This window comes from Protobothrops mucrosquamatus, unplaced genomic scaffold (genome assembly GCF_001527695.2).
Source record: "Protobothrops mucrosquamatus isolate PMUCROS unplaced genomic scaffold, P.Mucros_1.0 scaffold_19, whole genome shotgun sequence".
Lineage (NCBI taxonomy): Eukaryota > Metazoa > Chordata > Lepidosauria > Squamata > Viperidae > Protobothrops > Protobothrops mucrosquamatus.
Genome location: NW_015386095.1, coordinates 1416036 through 1428473, shown reverse-complemented (window position 1 = coordinate 1428473; position 12438 = coordinate 1416036). Strand labels below are relative to the sequence as shown.

Below are 12438 nucleotides of genomic sequence, written 5' to 3'. Positions count from 1 at the left end.
ATACTTGCAAGTGAATTGCTCACATAAAACAAGATACAGAAATACATCTGCCTGAACTCCAGTAGGAGCAAATCTGGCTGCAGGCTGCCTCCTGAAAAGTCAGTTACAAAAGGAAGATCCTCAAACAATCAAAATAGAAATACTAAAAAAAAAATAGAGGTAAGATTACTGCAAAGAATTCATAGTTATTTTTGAAAAAAAATATGAAAATGATGGACCAATCATGTGGCCTATTTATAATTAACTGACCATTGACTGTATCTGCCTGATGATGACAATCAATTTATTGAGAAATGTTGCATGTTTGTATGTTATTCACAATTACATACCTTATAAATCAACTTTTATATGACTAACAATGGCCATGAAACAGATTCAAATTAATTTAATCAATAGTGGTAAGAAAATAGGGGCACTCAGGCAGCACACAGGTTATGTAGAAAATAAACACAGAGTTAGTCATAAAGGACTCAAATGTCTATACACCAACGTATAGAGCATGAGCAACAAACAGGGTGAATTAGAAATTCAGATAAATGAGGGCAGATAGGATATTGTTACCATTACGGAAACTTGGTGGGATGAGACCCATAAATGGAACACACAGCTAGAGGGATTTAAATTATTTAAAAGAAACAGACCAAATAAAAGAGGAGGTGGAGTTGCTTTCTATATAAGAAATAACTACATCTCTACAGAAATAGAGCACAACAATGATGAAAACTATCTTGAATGCATTTGGGTCAATATAAAAGGGGGGAAAATGACATTGCCATAGGTGTATACTATAGGCCACCCAACCAACCAGAGGTAATAGATGAACTTTTTGCTAGTCAGTTAACTAAGGTATGTAGGAAGCACATCACAATAGTAATGGGGGACTTTAACTACCCTGACATCAACTGGGACACAAACTCTGCACCAAGTGGAAGATCAAACAGGTTCCTGGCAAACCTAGCAGACAACTTTGTATCCCAAAAAGTAGAGAAGGGAACTAGGGGATCAGTCATATTGGACTTAATTCTCATTAACAGAGATGAAATTATAGAAGATGTTGAAACCACAGGAATCTCGTGGGGGGAGTGACCATGCAATATTGGAATTCAACATTATGCAAGCACAAGCAATAGAACACAGTCAAACTAGAGTCTTGGACTTTAAGAGAGCTAATTTCAATAAACTTAGAGAGCTTGGGAAGGATTCAATGGATGAGAATCCTCAAGGGGAAAACAACTCAAGAAGCTTGGGAAATTTTGAAAAGTGAGATAATAAAAGCCTAGTTTAGCACAATACCAATGAAGAAGAAAAATAACAGCTCTCAAAAGAAACCAGCATGGCTGCATAAAGAACTCTCTGATAAATTGAAAGACAAAAAGGACAAGTATAAAAAGTGGAAAGAGGGGCACATAACTAAGGCAGAATATCAGCAAATAGCCTGAGCCTGCAAAGATGGAGGTAGGAAAGCTAAGCTCAAAAGAACTAAGGCTTGCGACAAAAGTAAAAAATAACAAAAAAGCTTCTTTCAACATGTAAAAAGCAAGAAAAAAGTTAAGAAAATGATTGGTCCACTAGTGGGAGAAAGTGGCAAGAAGGTGACAAGCAACAGAGAGAAAGCAGAACTACTCAACTTGGTTTTTGCATCCGTATTTACACAAAGGGAAAAAACAGTCCAACCTATCAAAAACAGTACCATTAAAAAACAGATTAGAAACACAAGTTAAGATAGGCAAGAAAATGGTAAGTGATCACCTGTCCACCTTAGATGAGTTCAAATCACCAAGACCAGATGAACTACATACACCCCAAGGTTCTGAAGGAACTGGCAGATGTGATCTCAGAACCACTGAACTATATCTTTCAAAGATCCTGGAGCACTGGGGAACTACCAGAGGACTGGAAAAGGGCTGATGTAGTTCCCATCTTCAAAAAAGGAAAAAAAATGGATTCAGGAAACTACAGACCTATCAGCCTGACCTCAATACCTGGGAAGATCTTGGAAAAGATAATCAAGCAACGAATCAGCAAACACTTAGAGGCAAACAAAGTCATTACCAAAAGCCAACAGGGGTTTGTCAAAAACGGATCATGCCAGACAAATCTTATTGCATTCTTTGACCAGGTGACAAAATTAGTGGACCAGAGGAATGCTGTGGATATAATTTACTTGGACTTCAGATGGTTTCGTACCTGGCTGATTGGCCGTACTCAGCGTGTGGTCCTCAATGGAACTGCATCTACATGGAGTGTGTAGTGGAATGCCCCAGGGCTCTGTTCTGGGCCCAGTGCTCTTCAACATCTTCATCAACAATTTGGATGAGGGGATAGATGGGGAACTCATAAAATTTGCAGACAACACTAAGCTGGCAGGAATAGCCAACACTCAGAAGATAGGCTTAAGATACAGAAGCATCTTGACAGACTTGAACATTGGGCGCTATCTAACAAAATGAAATTCAATGGTGAAAAAAGTAAGGTTCTACATTTAGGCAAGAAAAATCAAATGCACAGGTATAGTATAGGTCAGTGATGGCGAACCTTTTAGAGACTGAGTGCCCCAAAACTGCCCCCACTCCACCATGTCCCGCCCACTCTGCCCAACCTGCTCCACCCCCACCTGCCCGCAGGGCCACTTACCGCCTCCACGACCCGCCGATCGCCCAGGCGGCCCAGAGCACCATGGTGGCCATGCCCTCCCCCCGCACCCTGCAGCATCATCTGTGTGCCCACAGAGAGGGCTCCGAGTGCCGCCTCTGGCATGCGTGCCATAGGTTCGCCACCACTGGTATAGGTGGTACCTTGCTCAATAGGAGCAACTGGGAGAGGGATCTTGGATCTTACATATGAGTCAGCAGTGTGCTGCAGCTGCCAAAAAAGCCAACACAGTGCTAAGCTGCATTAATAGAGGGATAGAATCAAGAGCAAGTGAAGTGTTAATACCACTTTACAATGCCTTGGTAAGGCCACTTGGAATACTGCATCCAGGTTTGGTCACCACGATGTAAAAAAGATGTTGAGACTCTAGAAAGAGTACAGAGAAGAGCAACAAAGATGATCAGGGGACTGGAGGCTAAAACGTATAAGGAACGGTTGCTGGAATTGGGTATGTCTAGTCTAATGAAGAGAAGGACGAGGGGGTGACATGATAGCAGTGTTCCAATATCTCAGGGCTGCCACAAAGAGGAGGGAGTCAAGCTATTCTCCAAGGCACCTGAAGGTAGGACAAGAAGCAACAGATGGAAACTAACCAAAGAGAGAAGCAACCTAGAACCAAGGAGAAATTTTCTGACAGTTAGAACAATTAATCAGTGGAACAATCTGCCTCCAGAAGCTGTGAATGCTCCAACATTGGAAGTTTTTAAGAAGAGACTGGACAGCCATTTGTCTGAAGTGGTGAGCAGGGGGTTGGACTGGATGACCTATTATTATAGTCACAGAAATTCAATTTTTATTAATAGTTGCAGCCTTCTGTAAACTTTGTGGATACCAAAATATATCTCAAACGCTGTTGAAGTGTATTTGCTATTATTTATACTGTCACATTTACAATAGCCAAACAGTTTAAGTAGAAATTATGTCCAAATACCAGAAAAATGTTTTTATCTTCTTAGTAATAATGCTATCTAATTTTATGAGAAGGCAGTTAAGTCTAGAGAAATTGTTCTAAATGAACATACATATTATGCCCCCAAATGTCAATTACAGTAATGCAATTCCCAACTTAATATAACATTTATTATAGAAAGTATTAATACATTATTATGAAGAATCAGATGTGTTCTTTTCCACTTCTTTTAGGTGGCGACAAACTATCAGTTCACCTGTGACCTTGTTAAGATAGGTATCAGGTATTTCATCTTCAGTTGGAATTCCATAAGGCAGTTTTAATGGTTTTATTCTATAGTCAAAAAGAGAAGGGGATAACAACCTATTAGTGTTTTTACACGAAAGCAATTTCAAAATATTGCTGATGAGAAGAATTACCAACCTTATTAGGTGTTTAATGACTTTCAGTTTTGCATTCACAGAAGGGATGTTTTTAAGCACCACTGGATCAAATCTCTGTAGGTGATACAAAGCTCATCAGACATGCGTCACAGAAGTGAATTTGTGAGAACAGCTATTGTAATAAAGTTTGATTAAATTTTAATAAATATTAAATCACTGCAGACACTAATATTAAGCAACATTAAAACAAATATTATATCTTAAAATTGATTTTGCTAGTTTAGTATTAAAGGTAGTTTTCCTTTAGTGGCCACCATTGGGATCAACAACTAAGAGAAGTGGTTGCTAACAAAAACTGTTAGTGTGATTATGATCTTACTTCAGCTTTCCTTTGTTTTATAGACCTGCAATGGCTGTAAACGCAAGGACTAGTTATACTTTTTCATCACCAACTTAATTTGAATAATTATTATTACACAGCAGTCATTAAACAAGAACTGCCTGTAAAGCTAACATTTGTTTTAGCATTTAAGGACTTAACTATAAATATAATTGCTTACAGATGCAGACTCCTTAAGCATTCTTGATTTCTGTACTAATTCAGCAGTGGAGAAGAACATGTGAAGAGGCGAATTGTTAAGAGGTCTGATATTAGCTGCTGTGTCAGATCTCACCATCCTATCTGCCACTGTGCAACCCCCAGGTGACTGCTCCCAATCTCATGTAGTCCTCAGAAGCAAAATACTGTCCTGACTCTTACAATCCATTTCTTAACTGTTTTATATGCTAGAGAAGTGCGTCTCAATTATAGTACACATCCCACTGAAGAGAAGGCTAAGCAAGAACTTAAATTTTTCTTTAATGATGAACATAAGATAATACCTAAAAAATGAATGCCCCTACAGATTTAGTCTTATTTATTATTAAATCTGTATATCACACAACTCTTTGCTTTGATTGTGATATGACCAGACTCCTAAAGACAAGAGGAATGAAAACCTATGTTATGCCTGTCATTTGTAATCATTGTGACACAAGAATAAAGCTTCTTCTCAGAAATCACCTGTATAGAATACTTTTTGTTCACTCTCTTCCCCCATCAGTTATAAAAACAAAAGCACTTCAATTCTACTTAGTTTCATGTTACACTTAATTCAGTAACCAGGCAGCAACTTCTTTTTTAAACTTGTGAAGACTGACTTGCATAGTTTAAGAAAATACATTTCTGACATGCCATTACTGCATTTTAAAATGGTAAGACCCTGAAGATATTGACAGTTCTAACACTGAGATCAAAATGCTTCCATGAAAGCAAAAGTAAAGATCTGAAGTGGTTGTGCAAGGACATCTTAAAACCTGAAATAGAAGGAAGCATCAAACCCCCTCTTTTTGCTCCTAAATTAAGAGCAATAGCCTTGATGTTCTTTTCTTTTATTATTTCTATGAATAGCTATTTCTTATTGCAGCAGATTTCCAGATCCAAGCTGCAAAATTCAGACTACTGGATGGCACTACAGAATTAATTTGTCCTCTAATGGCATCTGATCCTTGTATACCATATCTGGTAGCCCTAGAGATACCAATGGTACTGCATTCTATGTTCAACATGTTTCATTCTGAGAAATGACACTTAGAGAGAAGCACTTATCCCTAGAGATTGTTTGGATATTTTCTGCTGTGAAAGAGAGGAATGGTAGGCAGAAATCCTCACAGCAACCATTTGGCAAGGACAGAATGTTGTGATTGGCAGGATATAATCAACCCCAATTAATAATGCTATTTGCAGATGGATTTAATTTTAGTATAATTTACTGTTCTTTCCAAACTGCTACCTGGGATGAAAATCACTCAGCCTGATAACAAAATTTGCCTTGAACACCTCAAAATAACAATTTACTTAGAAGTAGCCAATGTTGAGCACAGTGGGTGCTAACACGTAATCAGGGCCTGAAAGCTACGCAAGGTTGGATTTGGTTAATATTTGGAGGGGAAACTATAAGGATTGTATAGCGCTGATGATGTTACCTAGTTTGGCAATGAAACATCTGCAGGAAAACAACCAAGCTCAGAGTGCACCAAGGACTCCATAGTTCAACTCTGAGCAACAAATATTATCTTCTATCAAAACTACAAGAAGTTAGGACTTTAGGCTACACTGCAAAGTAAAAAAAATCAGAAGAATTAGAAGCAGATTATTTCCAAGCTGTTGCCAAGTAAACACTGTGGCTATTTGGAGTCAATAGTCAATTGCAAATCAAGATTCTCTTTTCTTTTTGATACCTACCTTCTGCCTTACAATGAAAATGAACTCAACTGTTTAATCAGTGTTATAACCTGTTGTGATGTGGAGCTGTTGCAGCTATAAATTATTTTAGTATGTGGCCAAATATCTCAAAATCCAGTCATAGACAACTATTTTGTCTAAATTATTAACTCTACAAGCACAACTTCTGAATAAACAATTCATACAACAGAAATTTATGAAGGAGTATTAGAGTTGGGGGGAAAAAATCTCTGAACACCACAAATTAGTTACATACTTTTGTTAATCCAAGCTCTTCAAGCAATTCTTTCTCCCAATAAGGACGCCTTCTTCCACTTCTGATCCTGGTGATAAAGTGTAGTTTATGAGGCTCTTCTGGATTACCACCATATTTTTCATGATCACCAGGTCGTGGTTGAAATACCTAAAAGAGATTAAACTCTCATTAACCAATACAATAAGTAAAATTAGTTATTAATGAGTTCTGGGGCTTATCTTCATATTTCTCTAATCATGACACAAGATGCCCAAATAATCATTTTTAACAGCTTACTATCTAGCTATTGCCCTCATTTCATTCCAGATATCAAAGAGGCAGTTTAAAGTTGTCTTTAGCTTTCTATATTTAAAGTAGGAGTTTCATTCCTCTTCTATCACAATTTATTATTTACTGGCAAGTAATTGGGTTACATGTGATTGAAGAGACTACAGCAAGAGTGAGTAATAGAGTCATTTTTTTGAATACTCTATCAGTTACCTCTGCAGAAGAGAAAGCTACGAAGAGGAGGTATTAATTAGCAAGAAACTAGGTGAAATAAAATAATGGCTAAGTATAGATTCTACAGCCCTTGTAAGGTACATCAGAAACAAAGGCAAGTTAAACTCAGACCTTCATAATTCAATTTTAAAAGTACAAAGGTGAATTCACATTATTTTTACAAGAGATTTTATGTAGTAAAGAACATATTTTGACTGTTTTCATTTGTAATTCTATTTTAATTTGTAATTGTAATGTTTAATTATTGTTTTAACCCAAGGCTTACTGATTCTGGAATTCGAGACCTTGTAAATTTCTGCCTAATCCATATTCTCCAAGGGATTGGTTCGCTTTTTGTCAGATTCTGCAGTATAAGAAACAAAGGAGAGAACAATGTAATACTTCAGAGCTTAATACATAAGAGTCAAATATATCAAGGTTTCAAATAAATCAATGACAAAATGCATGTGCACATATATTAACTCTAAGAAGCTATCATTTTATATTCCCGGAAAACCAAAAGCATCAGAGGTTCACAGGAAGCACATGATATACCAGCCTGGTATTTAAATCAGCTAATTGGAAAGTATAAATAGTTTACAAAGTAAAAAGTACCCGAACGCTTCCTAATACCCACGGCATCAATTTTCTCCAGAATTGGGGTCTCTAATTAAAAACACATTTAAGAACTAAGGTATGCTTTATTCAGCTCCAGCAAGATCGTTCAGCAACATAAAAGGATTTCTGCAACTTGATGCAATCCTCTTCCTGATAAAACAGCTATGTGAAATTTACAGAAATCCTTTAATCATTTCCAGACTTCTCACCTGCCAAGCGGATACATAACACCTCCACGCTGCCATCTTATGCAGCCGATTCGCCTTCTCGCGAAAAGAGACGTGCAAAGTCTCCTCCTCCGCAACCACGAGAAGAGAAGGGCCGGAGACTTAGCTTTAGGCCAGTGTTTCTCAACCTTGACAATTTTAAGGCATGTGGACTTCAACTCCCAGAATTCCACAGCCAGCATTGCTGGCTGTGGAATTCTGGGAGTTGAAGTCCACATGCCTTAAAATTGTCAAGGTTGAGAAACACTGCTTTAGGCCTTTCTAAGCTTTTACTTTCCAGTTCTTACAAAGCACGTGAGCAGAAAGGGGCCGGGTAACTCCGCCTGGTTTCTATTTTGCTTTTTGGATTAGATGGACGTCTTCGCTTTTGCAGATTTTCCGCGTTGTGGTCTGGCTATTGCATTTGGGGCAGCGGCGGCAGAGGAGGAGGAGATCCCGGTCCTCCGCAGAGGAAAGTCTCGTGACTCGTGCCGGGCATCGCTGGCTGATTGATATGGAGGATTCGGCGGCGGCCGCCGTGCTGAAGCGGGCGCTGGAGCTGGATTCGGCTTCGCGTTTTCAGGAGTCGCTGATTTGCTTCCAGGAAGGGATCGATCTCCTCCTTAGTGTGCTAAAAGGTGAGAGTTTTGTCTTGCTACCCCAGAACAAGGAGTGCGGTGCCACATTTCCGACTCAGTAAGTCGAAAAAAGAATTTTGTTTGCCTTGAGCATGCCCAGAGATGGATTGCATATGAACGCGGTAATCCTAATTATAAGGGATCTTTATCACCGAAGGGAGAAGACCTGCATTTGATCTGTTCCCCTTGCCTAGTATTTTAAAAAATTGCAGGATTTAATGCAAAAGGTGTACTCTCACCACCTGTAGAACTGGGCTTCATTAAAATATTTTTGCCCTGTATTTGTTTAGGAACCTCTAATTCGGCAGATGGTCCACTCCCTGCACCCTGTTTAAGTCATTCTGATTGTAAATTTGTAATATGCTTATGCTGGGATTGATCCCTTTCCTGATTCTGGTTTCACTAGAAATAATATTCTCGTCAATGTGTTATCATTTTAACATCCCCCCAGTCACAGATATGTTTGCTTCCATAGTTGTAAATTTTGTAAAATATAATGGGAAATAACTGTAGCATAATGATTAATTCAAATAAATTCAGATGGTGTAATTTTTAAGCAGAAAAATAATGTTCCGTGAGTCCCCATTCTGGCTCTAATGAATTTTAATTAGCTACCTGAAAGCATTGGGAAAGGTTTCAAACTAAATGCAAGTTAAGGAAAAGTTTCAGAGATGGAAGGCTTTTCTATAAAGTACTTCTAGATTCTGATTTCAGACTATTATTTCATCTTCGAAAATTTGCATTAAGTTTCCATTGAATCCTACAGCCTTCCCAATGTGGTCTTTAAATGAAGCATAGGGTACTCCAGGGGAGGCCTAGTGCGGGACCTGTCCTGGGTCTCCCAAAGCCTCCCCTACTCCCTGAGGTATCCCATGCTTCACTTTCTAACCTTCAGAATCCCTGCAGGCCTTGAGCCTGCTTCCTGTACCACTGGGGCCCACACCCTCCTTACTCAGTGTCAGCCATCACACACTTACCTTTCAAAGAGGTTCAGAGCTCAGGTTAGGGAAGTAAAGTAAGCTGCTCCATTGCTGGACTGTGTGGTGCAATTCCAGAAGCAGCTGCCATTTTCTGAGTGGCTGCAATTCAATACAGCCACTTGGAAAATAGAGGCTGCTTCCGCAATCATACTGCATGGCCCATCAATGGAATGGCATGCTGTCCTTTCCTAACCTGAGCTCTGCAGTGTTCCACAACACTGTGGGACACTGTGGAGTTTGAGTTAGAGAAGAAAAGCAAGGTGCTTTGTTGATGGGCTGTGCAGTTCAACTCCAAACAGCCATAATTAAATGCCGAGAACATAAATCCCTCTGAAGAAAAAGGCTTCTATTATACATTTTTAGAAAGTATACTAATCACAATATTTTCTTAATAAGATCTCAGAACACATTCAGATTCCTTACTTGTGCCCATTCATTTAACCATTGTTAAATGGTCATATGCGGACGACCGCTGTAAAGTTTCAGTGGCCTTACGACCTGTACTTGCATTTGTGGTGACCATCACATCACACCCACAGTCACATAATTGCAAATCAGGCACTTGGTTACAGCTTGCATTTACAGCCAATTGCAGCTTCTTGTAACTTCTTTGTTATTGCAATTTGCAACTTTTTTTGCCAATGGACATGCCCATTGAGGAAGCTGGATTCGCTTGATGACCCCTGTAAATATTTGTTGTAGAATCATGTCCCACTCGTATGACTACAATGATTTACATTGGAAATTCTGGCCCCTATTGTAGTCGTAAGTTAAGGACTACCTGTTCTTTCAGCTGCCTAGAAAAAGGGGCGTGGGCAGTATAGGTATAGGTATTCTTTTTCCATTTTTCATTTCTTTCATGTCTTCTGTTTGCAGCTACAAAAGATGAGAAGAAAAAGGCTTACTACAGAAACAAAATATCAGATTACATGAACAGAGCGGAAACAATTAAAAAATATGTTATGAAGGAAAAAGAAGGTATGAAGTTATAATGGAAGGTCTTTTTAATTCAGCCATAACTGTAATGAAGTGGGATGCTTAGTGAAAGTTTGCTCTTGTGCTTAGATGGGAAATACCACAAACAAATAAAAATTGAAGAGAATAGCAAAGGATTCAGCTATGAAAAATTGTTCCAAGAGTATCTAAATGAAACTGTTACAGAGGTTTGGGTTGAGGATCCTTACATTCGCCAAGTCCATCAGGTGAGATAGCACTGCTGCAATTAATCAAGACATTTTGCCCTTTTCCATCTGAAAAATTAATCTTATTTAATTTTCTATAGTTGTACAACTTCTTAAGATTCTGTGAAATGCTTGTTAAAGGACCATGCAGAATGAAAACTATACACCTTCTTACCTCTCATGAAGAAGTAAGTATTTATGACTAATCATATTACAAAATTTAGTAAGAATTATTTATATTTAGGATTGCATGAATGTCCTTTTACTCAGCTGAATGGAAGTATTATTGTGATCACCATGATTAGAATACAGAAAAGAATTTTCATTCTGTAAATAATATTTTCTTTCTATCACATTTTGGGTCAGAAAAGCAATTGATGGAAAAATCAATTTGTGGATGAAAAAGACTGCTATCACTTGCATTAAAATTAAATACTTTATATTAATGGGAGTTAGTTTTGCTTTGGGTAAGAATAGTTTAAAAAAAGCTAAATGTAGGTATGTTTTACAGTAAGATAATATCAATTTTAAGTTGATAATTAGAAAAAAATGGAAGATATTGAATCAAATTATTGTTTTTGGCTCAAAATTTTGTATGTTTATTGTAATAGTTCCTCAAAGTTTCTTTCCAATATCTACAGGAAATGTCAAAAAGTTTTATTACGTATCTTTTGCATCTAGGTTTATCCCCTACTGCTGAGATACAGTTTTACTACCATTTCTAATATTATATTTTGTATTAGTGCTTTACAAATTATTTACTCTGAAAATCTGTATTGTATAGTAGGAGATGTCAGAATCAGAGAGGGGAAATCTTCCTCTGGCTTTTCCACTAGCCTCTGAGGCCTATTGTTTCTATGTTTTTATGTATGGCTTCTGTGTCATGGAATCAGGGTTTTCTTTGTTGTTGTTGTTGTTAATTGCGAAGTCGTGTCCGACCCATCACGACCCCATGGACGTTCCTCCAGGTCTTCCTGTCCTCTACCATCTTCCATTTAAGTTCACGCCTACTGCTTCAGTGACTCCATCCAGCCACCTCATTCTCTGTCGTCCCCTTCTTCTATTGCCCTCAATCTTTCCCAGCATTAGGCCCTTCTCCAGTGAGTCCTTCCTTCGCATTAGGTGGCCAAAGTATTTGAGTTTCAACTTCAGGATCTGGCCTTCTAAAGAGCAGTCGGGGTTGATCTCTTCTAGGACTGACCGGTTTGAACGCCTTGCAGTCCAAGGGACTCGCAGGAGTCTTCTCCAACACCATAGTTCAAAGGCCTCAATTCTTTGTTGCTTAGCCTTTCTTATGGTCCAAATTTCATATCCATACATTGCAACTGGGAAAACCATGGCCTTGACTATACGCACTTTTGTTGGCAGGGTGATGTCTCTGCTTTTTAGTATGCTGTCTAGATTTGCCATAGCTTTCCTCCCCAGGAGCAAGCGTCTTTTTAATTTCTTGGCTGCAGTCCCCATCTGAGGTGATTTTGGAGCCCAGGAAAATAAAATCTGTCACTACCTCCATTTCTTCCCCATCTACTTGCCAGGAATTGAGAGGGCCGGATGCCATGATTTTGGTTTTCTTAATGTTGAGTTTCAAGCCAACTTTTGCACTCTCCTTCTTCACCCGCATCAAGAGGCTCTTTAGTTCCTCTTAACTTTTTGCCATTAGAGTGGTATCATCTGCATATCTTAGGTTGTTGATATTTCTCCCGGCAATCTTAATTCCAACTTTTGATTCATCTAGCCCTGCCTTTCTCATGATGTGCTCTGCATATAAGTTAAATAGGCAGGGCGACAGTATACAGCCTTGCCGGACTCCTTTCCCAATTTTGAACCAATCAGTGGTTCCGTGTCCAGTT

At 38.6% G+C, this 12438-nt stretch overlaps 2 protein-coding genes across 2 annotated transcripts in view; one reads left to right on the top strand and one right to left on the bottom strand.

Annotated features, from left to right (window-relative positions):
- Positions 1–3512: 3512 nt before the first annotated feature.
- Positions 3513–7949, bottom strand: MRPL30 (mitochondrial ribosomal protein L30). Its single transcript, XM_015831459.1, has 5 exons — positions 7793–7949; positions 7252–7329; positions 6486–6632; positions 3986–4059; positions 3513–3895 (listed from the first exon to the last, which is right to left on the bottom strand). The coding sequence occupies exons 1-5, from the start codon at positions 7826–7828 to the stop codon at positions 3757–3759; spliced, it is 474 nt and encodes a 157-aa protein (XP_015686945.1). The 5' UTR covers positions 7829–7949; the 3' UTR covers positions 3513–3756.
- Positions 7950–8141: 192 nt separating this feature from the next.
- The window catches only part of MITD1 (microtubule interacting and trafficking domain containing 1), an 8173-nt gene continuing 3876 nt past the window's right edge, over positions 8142–12438 (top strand). The window contains exons 1-4 of the mRNA XM_015831453.1: positions 8142–8427; positions 10284–10385; positions 10473–10609; positions 10690–10776. Of these exons, the coding sequence (XP_015686939.1) occupies positions 8304–8427; positions 10284–10385; positions 10473–10609; positions 10690–10776 (450 nt within the window). The 5' untranslated portion in view covers positions 8142–8303. The remainder of the gene's footprint in view (positions 8428–10283; positions 10386–10472; positions 10610–10689; positions 10777–12438) is intronic.

Bases quoted from the DNA above. Each gene is read 5' to 3' on its own strand.
- MRPL30 (XM_015831459.1), bottom strand. From the start codon at position 7,828: ATGGCAGCGTGGAGGTGTTATGTATCCGCTTGGCAG. The intron at 7,330-7,792 runs GTGAGAAGTCTG...CTTATACTGCAG, and splicing joins GTTATGTATCCGCTTGGCAG to AATCTGACAAAAAGCGAACC. The intron at 3,896-3,985 runs GTTGGTAATTCT...TTTTGACTATAG, and splicing joins GTCATTAAACACCTAATAAG to AATAAAACCATTAAAACTGC.